Genomic DNA, 17,753 nt, shown 5'->3' with positions numbered 1-17,753 from the left:
GAAGGATAAACTGGGAGAGGAGAAGGAGGAAAGGAACAGCGAATTGTTTGACGAAGAACGTAGAGAGGCAATAAACAGAAAGAACAAAGCAAGAGCAGGTATGTTGTGCAGGGATAAGGCAAAGGAGAAAAATCTATAAAGATTTAAGAAGCGTTGCTAGTAACACTTGCAGAGGGAAAAAAGAGAATGGCAGCAAAAGTATGTCAAAGGCATAGAGGAGATGGCTATGCAAAACAATAGTGGAGAGATGTGGAGGATTAAAGCATTGGAAAGGTGTACCAAGCTGGACTTAATCTGTGTAAAGATGACAATGAATAGGTGTTGGGAAGAACGGGTTGGTCTAGTGGTTAACGCGTCTTCCCAAATCAGCTGATTTGGAAAGTCGAGAGTTACAGCGTTCAAGTCCTAGTAAAGCCAGTTATTTTTACACGGATATGAATACTAGATCGTGGATACCGGTGTTATTTGGTGGCTGGGTTTCAATTAACCACACATCTCAGGAATGGTTGAACTGAGAATGTATAAGACTACACTTCATTTACACTCATACATATCATCCTCATTCATCCTCTGAAGAATTATCTAAACGGTAGTTACCGGAGGCTAAACAGGAAAAAAGAGTGAGAGGTGTTGGGAAGAAACCCACTGGGTTGGTCTAGTGGTGTTTGCAAATAAGCTGATTTCAAAGTTGAGAGTTCCAATGTTCAAATCCTAGTAAAGGCAGTTACTGTTATACATAATTGAATACTAGATCGTGGATACTGGTGCTCTTTGGTGGTTGGGTTTCAATTAAACACACATCTCAGAAATGATCCACCTGAGACTGTACAAGACTATACTTCACTTACACTCACACATATCATCCTAATTCATCCTCTGAAATAATACCTGATGGTGATTCCCGTAGACTAAACAGGAAAAAAAATGTGTTGGGAAAACAGGATAGGATATTGGAAAGGTGGGCTGAATCTTATGAAAAATGCTCAACAATGAAGCGGAAGCAATACATAAAACAGACAGCATGCTGTTGGTAGAACCATTGTAGAATCTTCTAGTATCCAGGAGTTTGAAGAAGCAATAGTGAGATTGAAATGTAATAAAGTAACAGAAGTTTTCAACAATGTAATTCCAGCAGAAGTCTTCAATAAATATGGAGGTCAGAGACTGAGGCAGTCAATACATGAACTTGTGACCTGGATATGGGAACAAGAAAAGTTGTCAAATGATTAAAAAATGGGAATTATGTCCCAGTTTTTAAAAAAGTAAACAGATTAAATTGTGATTGCTACAGAGATATAACACTGTAAAAATTGTGTATAAGATATTCTTCTCAGTTGTTTTTACAAGGTTCACGGTCTATGCTATAGAAATAATAAATGAATCATACTGAGGCTTCAGGAACTATAAACCAAATATCTGTGATATGACAGCTAATGGAGAGGTGCTACAAGTACAATGTTGAACTGCATTGTAAATTTGTTGATTTTTGGCAAGCTTTTGATAGCTTCAGTAGAAAATGCTTGCCTGCGCTAATGCTAAAAATGGAATACCAAAAAAACTGGCAAAGCTTGTTATGATGATAATAGAAAATTCCACGGTTTGTGTAAAGGTAGGAAAAAAGTGAGTAGATCTTTTGAAGTAAACAATGGAGTGAGACAGGGTGATGCACTAACTGGCTGCAGAGATATTCAATCTGGCCATTGATAAGGTTTTAAAAACTCTGCAAGTGGATGGAAATGTTTCTCATAAAATGAAACAGGTGTGTTACTAGCTGAGGACGTGGTTCCCATTTCAAGAAATGTTCAGACCGTAATAGAAATGTTTAAGATATTGTAGGATGAGAGAAAGACAGTGGGTCTGGAAATTAACATGGAAAAGACAAAATACTTTTTACTGGCAACAAAGGAAGGTAGAAGATTGGTTTGAGAAATATCATTTGATGATATGACACTTGAAGCAGTGAAGGAGTTTAAATATTTACAAACTATCCTGAATAATGAGAATAGGTTACAGGTTGAAATAGAAATCCGGATAACAGCTTAAAATAAAATGTATTTTGACAATCTGAAACTCTTCGGGTCAAAGTCTGTAACACATAATACAAAACTGAAGCTATGCAGGGTGCTTATAAAGTCTGTAGTAACTTACAGGTCACAGGCTTGGACATTAACTAAAAGAGATGAGACAATCCTATGCGTTTTTGAAAGAAAGTTCATAAGAAGAATTGTGGGACATGTAAGATCATGCTTTTTGGTAACTTTTTATTACATAACTTCAAAAATAAAGAAAAAAGTATCTTCATTAGTAATAAATAAGTTTCAACCGAAGTAGTCATTGACATCATGAATAACAATAAAGTAATCAAGACTAATATAATGTTATTAAGAAAGTTATAAAATAAGATAGCAAAGAACTAATATAATATAAACTAATATAATTTTTTTCTAACAAAATAGTTATTTTTATATGACAAGAAATGCAGTGAAAAACTGTATCGATTACAATCTGCAATCAAACTTTTTATGTTGTTTATGCAAATAGACTTATGTATTTCATGAGAAAGAGTTTTATTAGTGTGATGAAAAATGAATTCAAATAATTAATTCAGTCTTTAGTGGTAATCAGTTCTATATACGAGGGCTGTTTTTTTTTCAAACTCTGATCATGCATCTAAGTAAACAAGAAGTAGGTGGGAACCTGGTCTGTGCATCGTGCGATTGCACCCTCCCCCACTACAACCTCTACTATTGCTGGCTCCATTGTACCAGTCTTAGGGTGAGCTATGGGCAACTGAACAAGGCCACTATGATTGATGATTCCGCTAAGTATAAGTATGAGTAGCGAAGTACGATATGTTTTCTGCTAGCAGAAGAATGTAGCGGTGCTGAAATCCATTCACAGAATGAGCCTAGTGTATGGTGAAAACTTTATGAGTGATGGTTAGTGTATGGGAATGGTGTAGGAAATTTAATGAAGGGCGAACAGATGTTCATGACGAAGGTGGGCAAGGATGTGTCCTTGCAGACTTGTGAGTCTGTCACTACTGTATGCCTGGTTAAGCGTGTTGATGATTTTGTCCATGACAAACAGAGGCTTATGATAAGTGAACTTTCTGCAAAAATCCCAGAAATTTTAAGGTCTTCTCTGTACAACTGTGATTTAAGACCTAGGATACTGGAAACTATGTGCATGCTGGTTCCCAAAAAAAGTTGAGTAACGATCACAAAGTGCAGCAAATGGCCTTAATGTTTCTCACGCATTACAATAATGAGGGAGAAGAGTTTTATTTAAAGTCTATCGTTACTGGAAGTGAGACTTGGATCCAGTATGATGTCCAGAAACCAAAGAACAGTCTAAGCAGTGGATGCACACTTCTTCTTCAAACAAGCTGAAAAAGCTCAATCAAGAGTAACAGGAAAACAATGGCTACAGTTTTTTTGGGACCATAAATGTGTCTTGTTGGTAAATTTTATGGAACAGAGGACAACAATAACAGAGGATGTTTATTATGAATCTTCATGTCGCTCTGCAGAATGATCCAGAAAAAATTAAGAGGCATGCTCTTGTCCGGCATGGTTTGATCCACAACAATGCACAACCGCACTGTGCCAAAGTAATGGAAGAAGTTCTCAAACAATTCAAGTGGGAAGTTTTTGAGTATCCACTGCATAGTCCACACCTAGCACCTAGTGATTTTCACCTGTTCTGAGAATTGAAGGCAAAGTTGGGCGAACAACATTTTGCCACCAACAAAGAACTTCAAGTGGCTGTCAAGATGTACCTTACCTCACTGGCGGCAAACTTCATTTGAAGAGGCATCGGTAAACTGGTGTCTTTTGGCAATGATGTAGAAAAATAAGTTAGATACTACTCAACTTTTAGTAACAAAATCATTTTATGTTAAAATATCTTTTTTTAACGTTGAAAAAAAACAGTCCTCATATGAATTAGTTATATCAGTAAGTAAATGTAGTAACATCCATACTTAATTGCATAAAACTAAATTTCCTCTAATATCATTATATTTATTGATTTATGCAGTTTCTACAAGAAAATGTGTTTTTTTATTCCTGAACTTACACAAAAAGGGATTTCATAGTATTTACCTGTGTACTGGGAGAAAGTAAAGGAGATCTATACCTAAACAAAAAGTTGAATCAGGGACCTACTTTTTATATTATTTGGTAACTAAAAAAAAAATCATTATTCTTTTCTCAAAATGTTCATATCCAAGAAAAAGTCAACAATTACAAGTGAATACTTATAACATGAAATATGAATGTTTAATCATTTTTATCATTAATCGGGTGAGCAGTTCAAATTTCCTACAGGTGTATATATTGTTAAACAATAAAACTGGATATTTTTTTGCTGGTATAAAATAAATGTTAAACGATTTTTCTTCATAAATGTTGAATACAAGAAATAATTTTTAAAAGAATTTTAAACTACAGTATCAGAAAAAATATTTTAATTAGTAAACCCAGATTTAAAAAAAAAAAAAAATTAATTACAACTTCCAAAATCCTCATTAATAAAAAAATCATCTTGTTAATACCTTTTCCTTTGGAAAGTTACATTTTAAGACTACTACTTTTAAAACAATTAATATCAACACTGTTTTTATGGTAGAAATTGTTTTTAATGGTCTTAGATTTTTCCTTTGAAAGTAAATCCGGTAACCTCCAATGAAAAAGCTCCTTTTTTAAGCTAATTTATAATCACATTCAAAACTAAAAACAGGAATAAAGCATCAAATGAACTGAATTGAATGTATATTCTTTGAAAATATGGGAAAAAATATGTCGTATTAACAAAGATTTCCCACCATGCATTATGGATGGTTTGCAAAAGCAAGTAGAGGGTTTTTAAAAATACCTTGTTATGATATTAAGACATCGTTTTTTTTTTTTTTAATTATCTAGTGAAAACTTGTTTATATTATTATACTAAAACATAGTGTTAAAAAGCCAATGTCTTGATCAACCTGCATTATAGTAAAACTGTAAAGTTTTCGTTATTGACTGAAGACAAAAAATTACTAGCTGTCACATACATTTTAAGTTATCAGAAAGAAAAACTACTTTTACTGATGCAAATGTATCTTCCCTAACAATAAATGAATTATCATGAGATAAGCATTTAAAAAAATTGATCAATACTGACAATAAGTTTTTATTTTAACTTTTAGTGTAAGAGGATCATAAAATAAATAATAAAAAAATATATGTAAAGTGCATATTACTTTTGGATCACCATTTTCTGTTTTAATTTAATTAAATATCTGCTGATGAAGAACATTTTTTGTTTAATAAAGCAGACACAGAGTACCACAATTCCTCAAAACTTGCTAGCAAAAGGTAAAATTCAGCAGCAAATGATCTACTGCGAAGAAAAAATATGGCATCCCTAATATAACAATAGTGTTATAACTTCAAATTTAATTAAGTACACGATTTATTGAATAACAATTACTGTGAAAAAGTAAAACAAAAGTCTTCTTCTGGTTTTCTTAAATCTCAATGTTACTAAAAAGATTGAATTTTAATCACTATATTTGTATTTAAATATCATTACCAGCTGCATGATTTCTTCATTAAAACTAAAGAAATTAATATACAAAAGCCCCATCTTCAATGAATTAGTAAAATATACATTAAAAATATTCTCAGAGTGAGACTGTTACATAAACATTTAAAAGTACACGCACAAAAGAAATTAAAATATTCAGACATATCTATTTTCAAACATGATCACAGTACTTATACATTAAAACTAATAGAATTTCTTCTGAAAATTTCTACATAAATATGAAATTTAAAATAAACAAATAGTAAAGACTGATAAAGCATGGTATATAAGATTAGACTTATGCAAATACAAAAATTGATGAATTGATACACTCAAGTACACGTGACGACAAAGTTTATATTAGATATCACATTCCAAATAATTAAATTAAACTCTAATTTGGGTTTAACAATTTTTACAAATAAAGGAACAGGGTATAAAATAAGTACTAAGACAAATATCTTGTCATTGTAATGTTAACAGGATTACAGGGATATCAATATTATTAAATTATCTAACCACAAATGAGAACTGTCATAGTCACTAGTAACTACTAAGAATAGTGAATGGAAATATAAAGTATGGAAATGTGATTTTATTTTTTAATTATCTTATGTTTATTCCTTTGTTGCACTACTTTTAAAATAAATAAAGACAGTAACAGGTTAAAGCATTTACATATTTTTAAAACAATACAAAAAATTAAACTCATTAATAACAATTTTTTTATTTACTGAATTTTGGTACCTGCAGATAAGAAAAATGACAAATATATCTTGTTATAATCAAACAAATAAAATGAAAAAAAAGCACACAAAGTTGTGATAATTTCCTGGGCTTCCAGGACGTTTGGTCCATACTGTAAGGTCCATCTGAAGTCCAATGTCCATTAATTATTTAGTCCACATTCCACTTATGTCCACTCACGGTCAGGTCCATTTATGTATTGTCCACTATAAAACCTTTAAATAATGTCCATTGCATATTTGTCTAGTCCACTTACTGAGATAAATAAAAAAGAGAAATATAATTTTTTTACATTTATTTATTGTGTATGTATCCTAGAAATAATTATGAGATATTACTATTAATAAGTTGTTATAGATTTCATTCATCAATCAATTCTGCAGAGTTCACCTTTAGTCTGTACGCGATGACCCTCAGGTACGTTGTTATGGATTGTTCATCCTTATATTGTTGCACAACTTCAGCAATGCGTTTGGTTTTCTAAATTATTTTGTTTACAGGTGATTTTATGTTAATGTGGCCTCCTAGTAGCTGGGTGATATCTTGTTGTTCATCTATCATTGTATCTACGAACCTCCATAGGGAGGGATGGTGAACAGTGATCAACTTCTGAAATTTTGTTATACCATCCCTCGATGGCATTGTTTGTTCTTTGCTGGCTACTTATCATGAGGTCATACACGTTCCACATTTCAACAGGGAATCTTGCGTTCTCGGTTCTTCGTCGGCCTCAAGCTCGCCTTCCTCTTACATATACCTGCTCGACATATTCCACCAGACTGTCCAGATCCTCCGCCATTATTTCAACAATGTCAACAAGGACATCTTCCATGAGAACAAATGGTAATCCCAGCAGCAATGGAATTTGCTTCTGTACTCCCCATGGTGTTATATTCTGCTGCTAATCCCATTGACTGTATTTGACACCAGATTGATTGTGACCAATGGAATAAACAATGCAGTTATGTTTGCATTTGGAAAAATTTGTCAAACTGTGTTAATATTTGCAAACTCGAAATCCATCATAATAGCTCCAGGATGTATAAGGATATTTGCTTCTCGAGCTGTACCCACAACACATTCGTACAGCAGTCGATATGTGTCCTCTGTTTTCTGCAGTTACAGCATATACAAATGAGAAGATGTGTCCTCAAAAAATACTGTGTAATGTAAATAATTGCATGAATTGATTTGGCGCCATCTTAAAAGTACTGTCTGCAAACATTATTGGGCTATCAGAGAGCAGTCTCAGGTTCTCCTTTGTCAAAAATAATTATTTCATTCTCATCTTCTGGACCAGAATTGTACAACGGGAGCCTCTCTTTAGCACAAGTAACATTGTATTCATTGGGAATGTTGTCTTGCAATGAAGCAGGATTGGCAGGTCAGCCTCCAATTTGATTTTGATTAATCTGTGGTCAAAACATTCCTTTCAAATAACATCAAAAACCGTTCTTCCTTATGCATATCTTGTAAAGTCAACCTCAATTTCTGAATTTCTTTCTGCGCGGCGCTTTAACTTGTGTCTTATTTTCCTTACTTCCCCTTGCACACCTGCTCCATGCCGATGATCTCTTGTACCATTCTTCTGTACTTTTACATCTTTAAGGTCACTCCCAATAGAACATCTAGCATTGCAGGAGTTTCTTTGTTCTCATCTCCAACACTGTCATAAACCATCTTTACTAAATGAATGGTAACAGAATGTTTAATTATTGCACTGAAATGTAGCACTGGTTTATTTTTTTAAAAATAAATCACCTCTGCCATAATTTTCGATGAATTATTCTCTTCCACACTAAGAAATTAACTGGTCTACCCATTCTAGATAACAATATTTTATTCCCATCCTAATTATAATAGATCTCCCCCTACTCATACATGACTCATCTTATCTTAAGATAATTATGTCTTTATATATCCTGATTGTTATTACCTGTGTATTGAAATCTTTACAATGTACAAATTTAGAAAATAAAGTATTAGAGAAATTAAATACTAAGGTCTCATTCAATAAAAGATATGTAGATGACATTCTAGTATGTGCACATGAACAGGATATTGATTTAATATTAAAAGAATTTAACCTATTTAATGAACATATACAATTTACAAAGGAAGTTGAGTTTAACAACAGCATAAACTTTTTGGATTTAACAATAACTCACTTTGAAAAGAAAATACCAACAAAATGGTATATAAAACCAATATGTTCAGGCAGACACCTAAATTTCCTGTCAACACATCCAATATCACATAAAAAATCAGTAGTCAAGAATCTTGCAAATAGAGTAATAAAATTTACAAACCCCGAAGATAAACTAGAATATATAAAAAAAGCAAAAAATCTACTAATAAATAATAATTATCTAGAAAATATCATAAATAAAATACATAAAAATACAATTCATAAACACTATAATAATATATCAGCCAACCATCTGAATCAAAATAATAAAGAGTGAGAATTATGTTGCATTACCATATGTTGCAGATCTGTCAGAAAAGATTAAAAAATTGCTACAAAAGGATTCCGCAGTAGCCTAAAATTACAACAATCTGAATAGTATGTTTTCTAAATTAAAATTGCCAACAGAAAAAAATCAACAAGCCAATGTAGTATACATAACAAAATAAGCGAAACTAATAAGTATCAATAACGCAATACCGCCAAGAATCTAAGGTCTAATAAAATTACATAAAAATGATTATCCTATAAGATCTACAGTAAATTGTATACAAAGTCCGACATACAAGCTATCCAAATTTTTGGTTAAAATATTACAACAAATAATCGGATAAAATAAATATAACATCAAAGATTCATGGGAATTCTACACATTTATTAATAAGCAAATAATACACACACTACAAATTAAATTTGTTGGATGAATTTCATTATATAACAGCATTTTGAAGAATTTAATAATTGAGGTGATAGAAAGCAAATGGAGTGAATTGAAAAAGTAACTGAAATTAAAAATAAATTATATGAACAATGCCATGGTTTAGCGATAGATCACCAATCTCAGCCTAGTTAGCAAACTTAACTATGGAATATTTAAAAAATAAAATATTAGAGAAATTAAGTGAAAATGATATTTATGAATTATTCCAAGATGATATCACCCAAATCAAATCTGCCATAATTTTCCAAAATTTTTCCAAAATGATATCGCCTAGTAACATGGGCAAGCTATTTTTTTAATTTCCAATAATGGTAACAATGTCTGCTTGATATTATAACTCACACTGGACTGAAAACAGAACCAAATCTGTGTAGACTAAAAGAAAACGGACCAAAACTAAAGGTGGACAAAAATACCAATGGATGTTAAATAAAATGGACAAGCAAAACAGTGGACATTGGAATTTTTGTGGACATCAGTATACGTGGACCTTACTGTGTGTACCAAATGACCGCTAATTTTTCCTGGGATTGGTTATTTATTCTTTTATACTGTAAAATGGAATAATAACAATAAATGAAAAAAGTATAAATGTGTAAAAAATAAATTTTTTTTCTGTTCCCCAAACCCCAAAATCACCTCCCAAGAAAATTGTTTGATTTGGTTACGTTTATTATTTTAAATGGAAGAAACTAAAAATACTCTACTGAAAAATGTACAACCAATAAAAAATGTTTGAAGATTTATGTTTTAGGGGTGGAGGTGCATTATGATGAAATTTGATTGTAATATTATTTTTAAGAGTTATAAAAAGTTCCTAAAATTGACATTTTTAAACTTTGATCGGGCACCCCCAATAATGTCCCCAAAGTATTTTCTTGAGTTGTTTGCACTACTATTATGCTTAAGAAGACATAAAAAAAAATTGATTAAAAAATATAAATAAATAAAAACATAGCTTTTTCAATTTTGGGAAGGGGGAGAATTTGGAGGCAAATTAAAAAAAAAATAGTAAGATAATCATGTACGCATATAGTGAACTTAATATAAAGTGTGGTTACGTTTGTAAAATTTTGAGAAAATTGGTCCCAAATTAAATAACTACCCCACTCCTTACAGACATTGATCCCAAACTTTTACCAACAAATTGTCTCATATATATAAGTCTGTACCAAATTTCAAAACAAAATCGGTTTACCCAGTAAAAATTTATTACGATTCAAACACTTACATAAATACATATGAATCCACTTCTTTTTTTTGTTTTTTGGGGTCGTTTGGTAATGAAATACGGAAAAAAAAACAAACCGATTTCCTATTTTTTGACTAATTGTCATACTTTCTTTCTTGCAGCACAGTTCTAGAACTATGACGCCCAGAAAGTAAAAATCAGAGCACAATGTACTAATGTAATTTCTAAAGAATAAACTTAAAAAACTAATCAGAGCACAATGTACTAATGTAATTTCTAAAGAATAAACTTAAAAAACTAAGTCAGAAAAATAGTTTTCTTGGTATGAAACCTTGAAAAATTGTTAATTTGAATATGAATTCTTTAGAATATATCATTTATAACACACACACCCCAATCTCATAGGGAGAAGACAACCAACTTGTGATGTTACTGGTCACCACACCACCCCCTCCGTTCCAAGCCCTGAGGGGCTTTACTGGATGTCATCTTTAGACCCTCTAACTGATTACATCTCACTGTCATCAGCCAGGCCTTGGTTGGGATGCCACCGATGTAAATGCCTGGCAGATAATTGCATCAGTAAATACATATTAAATTTTGCCTTCACATAGGCCTCAAACATCCAACCTAACATGATTCCCTCACACTAACTAACCAAAACTGTGGAAGCGCGAACCCTGCGCCTAGTACAGATTTGACAACATCGTTAGTGACTGTGAATGCGTCAGAAAACAAATGAGTTTAAAGTTAAATCAGTGCTACATTCATACCAATCAAAACTGTGTTTTACACAACATAGAAATTCAGACCTACACCCAAATAAGTTGACCAGTTTATGTCACCTAACAAGGGGACTGCAACCTCATTCCAGTTCGTGCAGGAGCCGAGGACAAATCCCACATCCCTACCCGATCCCATCATGGTATCTTCCATGGCATTACCAAGTCATGATCAGAACCGCCAATGGCGGAGGGAAGCCACGTCCCCGGTCGCACGGGGTACCATACCCCAGTAGTGCAGCCACCCCCATCAGTAGGAGCCCCAAACTGAATCACAAACAATACCAATATAACCGTGGCATGATGACAATGTACCTACCTCCAACCAATCCAATGTCTAAGCCAGAACTCTAGCTACCCTTGATCCTACCAGGATCGCGTACCTTGATTAAACTCCTTCTGCAGACCTACACATTGCAAAGGCGCAGAGAAAACCAGCCACTATAGACCACTCTTCACAGATCTTCCAATTAATACGATGATCCAGAAATGAACATTCTCTCAAGTTCCCTAACAACTTGTGAACGTTCGACCTTGTATCAGGGATAGACGTAGAAGACGTGGTCCACTGTATCATCTGTCCTGCAATCCGGGCATTGACTCAAATCCATCAAACGAAAACTAGCCAAACTCGTCTGAAAGGCACCATGCCCAGAGAGAACTGTGTGATATACAGATCGGGAGTGACCCATCTAATCGCACCTAAATTAGACACTATAGGAAATATATCATGCGTGTAGCAACCCGTGAGGGATTCATCCCACCTGACCTGCCATGACACAAGGCCCCGGTCTTCAATCTCCTGCTCTTGTTCTGACGTCAATAGGTTATTTACCTATTGACATCATTTTACCTTGTGTTCCTTACGCTCATTAGCCAAGATATCTATTGGTTTGACTCCAGCTATAACACAGACTGCCTCCCACGAGAATGTTCCGTAACCGCCTATAACAGCCAGCAAGAGGAGTCACTGGGCTTGCAGCAAAATATCCACGCAATACCTAAAAGCCATGTGGTGAGAAACAGCATACAGCAATTTAATAGCTTCACAGACAACTTTGAAAAGGGTATGTATGGTAGAGTAATTCAACCCCCAATCAGGATGAATGACTCTACGGATTCCATAAAAAGCATCAGCGACCTTTTTTCCTACATACTGTAGATGTTCTTTGAAACGAAAATTCTCATCAAGGATAACACCCAGGTTTTTTGAGTTGTAATGTACTGGGGAGATCAGCCATCAGAACCTGGATTCGTCGGGAAGCAGCCAATCAACCCTTAAGCAACATCATTGTGGTTTTCTCTGGGCTGAAAATCATCTTATGTTGGAGTTTGAGTGTCTCACAAGCACAAGCAGCTCAGAATTCTACCTCGTTATGCGAATCCCCTTAAATCAGTAGCAGCACGTCGTCAGCATAAGTGATGACAGGACAACCACATGGCAATCTTAAATGTAACATCGAATTGAATTCTATGATCCAAAGAAGGGGATTCAGAACACTGTCCTGAGGGCATCCTTCAGTTAAGGTCTTATGAACCTCCAAGCCGCCATCACGCAGGGAAACAGTCCGATGGCTGAAATAACTTGAGAGCATTTCTAGTTCATTTCGTGTACACTTACGCTTCTGCATCTGAAACAGGGCAGAGGGCCACCATAAGTTGATAAATGCCCTGGATATGCCCAGAAAAATCCCTAATACATATTTACACGGACTGGAGAAAGCTATATCCATCAGCTTTAGTATGGCATCCTCAGTGCTGAAACCATACTGGTTGTCCATTGGCAAATGATCAGTAGTCAATCTAATATTAATATGCAAATATAGGACATTCTCAAATATATATATATATATATATACACACACACTCATAATATATATATATATATATATATATTTACTGATGTATTTTGCCAATCTCCGTGGAGGAGCGGGAGAATCCTGGCCTTTCATCTGGTGGTCCCCGGTTAGAATCCCAGTCAGGCATGGCATTTTTCATACACTACAAATTTCCATTTTCATATCTAATGCACAAGTTTCAAGCTAATGTGGCTTGATGTGTACCATCAAGCAAACAAAAAAAAAAAACATTTAAATACACCTACTTTATGTTATATTTCTTTCTTTTTTTGATCACTTCACTATTCTTAAAATGTTTGTTGCTTTCACTATTAGGGAATTTTTAAACAATTTACCAAAGAACAAAGGGGGGTTTTTTAAGTTCTAAAAAAAAAAAAGATAATGTTAACAAAATTAACAGGAACCTAAGAACATACCACTTCATCATCAGGAGCAGAATGATGATCTTCAGTTGATGAGGCTGGATTTGAAATACTAGGTAATGGTAATCCCAGTGGAACAGATGCATCAGTTGAACCTCCTCTTTCATGTCGAGTAGTAACTGGAGACTTACACCGGCTCATAGCGTTTTCTGCACTCCTGCACATCATTGTTAAATAATGATCAAGAGAAATGATTAAATTTACTTGAGAGTTAAAAGTAAATCAAAAGAGATAAGAACAAAAAGGGTTAAACATTTTAAATGTAAGCTAGGGTTCAAAATGTTATGGTGCACTAATGTTTGTGAAATTCATTAATTAAAAAGAATAAAAAACTTACATAAAAAAATTAAATAAATATACAGTATAAAATAATTTACTCAAAAAAAAGAAAATATATACATATATAAATGAAGTTAAAGAGCCCAAAACCTGATTTAGAAACATGCATTGTAAAAATTAAACAATACACCACACATAAAATTAAGTGAATACAATTTATTATACTCGTATAATAAAACAGATACACACTGTAGAATAACTGATTGCTGAGAGTATTTAAAGTTTTACTATAATACATTATAACAAAATACCAAAATGCAAACTGAAGATTAAATAAATAATTTATTTTTAATATAATTCATTAAAGTAAATTAGATATAATTTTAATGAATAAATAATGATATTAATTGGTGCTAGCTAGAAATCATAAATGCTCCTAACATATGGTTTTTATCAAGTAAAATAAATCAATAATGTAGCAGTTTTCTTGGACTTAAAAAGAAACAATTTGGGTGCTTGGAATTTTACTGAAGTTACATTTTTTCAGTACTTTTAATTACACACATAATTATGTAAGAAAAATTAATTAAAATTACCTAGATATAAAAACTTAAATTTTGAGAAGTTTCAACATTATGTAATCATATGAAATACATGGACAGACACTGCACTGTATCAAATCTTTATCACATAATTTTTTAACCACATCCCTAGTTATGTAAAAATTTTATCACATATTTGTACATTATCTACCATGTATATAAGTTATAATTTAGGCCAACAGAAGGAATTGCACATTTTTAAATTCGGACATCATTTTGCATTGAAGTTTTAAAAATTAGGACACTTAAAAAACACTTTTTGATTTTAGCAAAGATATACTGATAAAAATCTGACAGCAGTTTTACATTTTTTACTTATACCTATAATCCATTATTTTAAACATAAACTAAATCTTTCTATACAGAAAAGCAGTTTGTTTTTCTACACGTATGATTAAATTAATACAAAATAGTTTTAAGTAAAAAAGAAAAAAGTCAATAAAGTAATGTTAAAGAGAAAAAATCAAATAAAAAGAAAATGTTTACTTAAATGTTTTCAACCAGATATTTCATACAATTCAATTTGATGATAATAAAACACAATAAATGAACTGATTACAAAGGAATCTTGAAGGATTTAAAACTGCTAATAAGTAGAGCATAAACTGTAGATTAATAAATTTAATGAATTAACAAAATTGTCTATTATCATAGATATTACTTTTAAAGAAAAAATAATTTTCCCCTAAAATATGAAGTTTCTCAGAATCAGAAGCAATTGAGAGAAGGCGATGTTTATTTGGATTTAAACTTGTATGTTTCACTGGTTGATGAAACTCAACTAACTTCAATTAATCAAACTTGCTAGGGGGTGATCAGCCTAAGCTGAAATAAAACAACTTCTGAACTCAGGCATACATTTGTGAAGAAGTACAATATTAATTAATATTATAATAAATATCATAATCTTAACTTGTATTTTAGCATATAGATTACAAAACAATTACATGACATGTTTTTGCAAGTGATGCATTAATAAGTAGTTCATTCGACAGCAAAATGTGTTATAATGGCTCAAGGGCTCAATGTATAAAACACTACCTTTGTAAATATAAAAATCTAGTTTTATTAAGTTCGTAAATTTTTATTTCAATTACAATAAGTTTATTTTCATTTAAGTGTCATTTATGTGGACAATAATAAACGTTACGTTATAGTTTTATCTTATACTGTAAAACTAATCAAGAAATTACTGTTTTATTAAAAAAAAAAAAAAAAAAAAATACAAACCATGTATATCTTTCTTTGATAAAATTTGGTTAAAACTGTGTAAAGTAATCTGCAAGTATACAACAAAGACATTATAAGAAACCAATACTTCATAAGATTTTTTACATACACAGACTGTTAGATACTAAGATCATTTACTTTATACAAAACCTGATTGTTAATAGAGCTAGCTCAACAGTTATAAGTAAGTAATAAAAGGTAGGTAGCCCAATGAATGCCAAGGCCAGCACAAACTAGTTATTTTACTTGAACTTCTAATAGAAAACATGAATAACAAGAAAAAAATGAAACACAAATTTCCTGTTTATAACCAATAAATGTATTTATAAATACTTACTAAAAAAATATAGGAAAAGCACCCTACCCATAAAACAATCTATTAATAGTTTAAAAAATATTTTCTTTAAAATTTTTCTTTAGCAAAATGTAATTTAAATATACTTCAACTTAAGTATTCTACTAATGATATTCATTTTTATGCCTATAAAAAAATCATAACATCACTACAAATTTGTTAAAATAGAATACATATATGTTATATTTACCTTCACAGAAATTAAGATTTATCATTTTTAAGATATTATCATAGAAAAGAAGAGAAGCAGTCCAAGAAGCATAGAAAAATAATTTAATAGAACAAAATACTCTCAAAAAATTGGGTGTGAACTATTCAATAAACAGAAAATTACACTTTTTTTTTTTAAATGAGCCATTTATGTAAACAATGACTTAAATCTCGCTTAAGGTAAAAAATAATACACTTACAATTGTTTGAAATTTAAAATTTTTAATACCAAATTAAAAATAAAGTTACCCAGTACTTACTAAACCATCATTTCATGAAAGTTTAAAATTTAATTACTTGTATTGTTATAGTGCATTTTTGATGTTTTATTTTTTTAGTTTTAGAATTATCTTTTAATTGCAGATGGAGATAGTTTAATAAACATGTAAAAATATGCTGCACATATGAAAAATTTGTTCACAGATGTCATATATGAGAATCTGCAACTTGTTAAAAACTAAAGACAGAACTTACAGATACAAAATTTACAGAAGCATAGTTTAATAACAATGAAGTTTAAGAAATTAAAAAAAATATGAGAAAAGAGATAAAATACAGAGAAAAGAGAATAACATAAACTTAAAATTTTAATGATTCTTAGGTGTAGGTCTATAAGATATTACAAGAGGCTTTAGTTGAAAATTATGGAAAAAGTTAAAAAAGGAAATAATTGAAGCTGGTGAAGAGACATTAAGTTGAAAACCGTCATAATGAGGTATATAAAGAGTGATGGATGAGCATGGACAGTATAAAAACGTAACATTGATGTAGCTAAAAACTATATCAACATGCAACAAATAAAATTAATTGGTACAACACAGTAGCAAAGGAAAACTGGTTGAAGGAGAGATGTAATGAGACTAAGAAAAATATTTAATTGGAAAGATAGTAGTAGCATTCAGAAAAATAAAGGAAAGCTTTGGTGATGAAGCTGAAATGTATTAATGTTGGAGATGTGAATATTTTTTTTTTGCAGAATTAAGGGACTACCAGGTGGCAAGAGTATGTAGGACTATATTCAGTAAAAGAATATAGTACTGCTGAGTAAAAAAAAGGAGTGTTAAAGGAATATATATAAAGAAAACGAAATTAAGATGGTTTCAGAGGAAACTATATACTACAATTTGAATCTGATAGATCTCTGAAAGTCTTAAAATTTTTTAGACTGAAGAAATATTCCTAGATTTTAAATGAGTATAATTTTTACTGTATCAAAAATGTTTATTTTCTGAAGGGGTGAAAGAAGAAGAAGAAATTCATTTACAGTTTTTAAAACAGTATTGTAAAAAGCTACTAACTGTAAATTTTTATTACTGAATTGAACATTTTAAATCAGGCAGAAATAAGTATGTCACTTATTTTCATTGTGGTGGAAGTTTTGACTGATGCTTTGCAAAAATGTCATAATAATGATGCTATTTGCAAGGATAGATGTTAAAAAAATTTTGGAATTTGTAGTGTGGGTTTCAACAGTGTCCATCACTGCAAAACGTGTTCAAGGTGGGCTCTGAAACAGCAAGCTGAGAATTACAAAGACTTCCAAATCTACATTTGTATGAAACTTACAACAGTTTTTTGTGGAAGAGCTTTTTTAA

The 17,753-nt window shown here is 31.7% G+C and overlaps 1 protein-coding gene across 14 annotated transcripts in view; it reads right to left on the bottom strand.

Annotated features, from left to right (window-relative positions):
* Window positions 1–17,753, bottom strand: part of Dmtn (transmembrane and coiled-coil domain 2 protein Dmtn) — a 168,535-nt gene that overhangs the window by 80,541 nt on the left and 70,241 nt on the right. For 13 of the 14 annotated variants that reach the window (XM_075354737.1, XM_075354665.1, XM_075354684.1 and 10 more), the window contains one exon: window positions 13,477–13,639. In XM_075354737.1, the coding sequence (XP_075210852.1) occupies window positions 13,477–13,639 (163 nt within the window). Of the gene's footprint in view, window positions 1–13,476; window positions 13,640–15,593; window positions 15,731–17,753 lie in introns of those variants that run through there. The other variant, XM_075354723.1, reaches the window with a different exon arrangement.

This window comes from Lycorma delicatula, chromosome 1 (genome assembly GCF_047948215.1).
Source record: "Lycorma delicatula isolate Av1 chromosome 1, ASM4794821v1, whole genome shotgun sequence".
NCBI lineage: Eukaryota > Metazoa > Arthropoda > Insecta > Hemiptera > Fulgoridae > Lycorma > Lycorma delicatula.
This window is presented reverse-complemented; position numbering and strand designations above follow the sequence as displayed.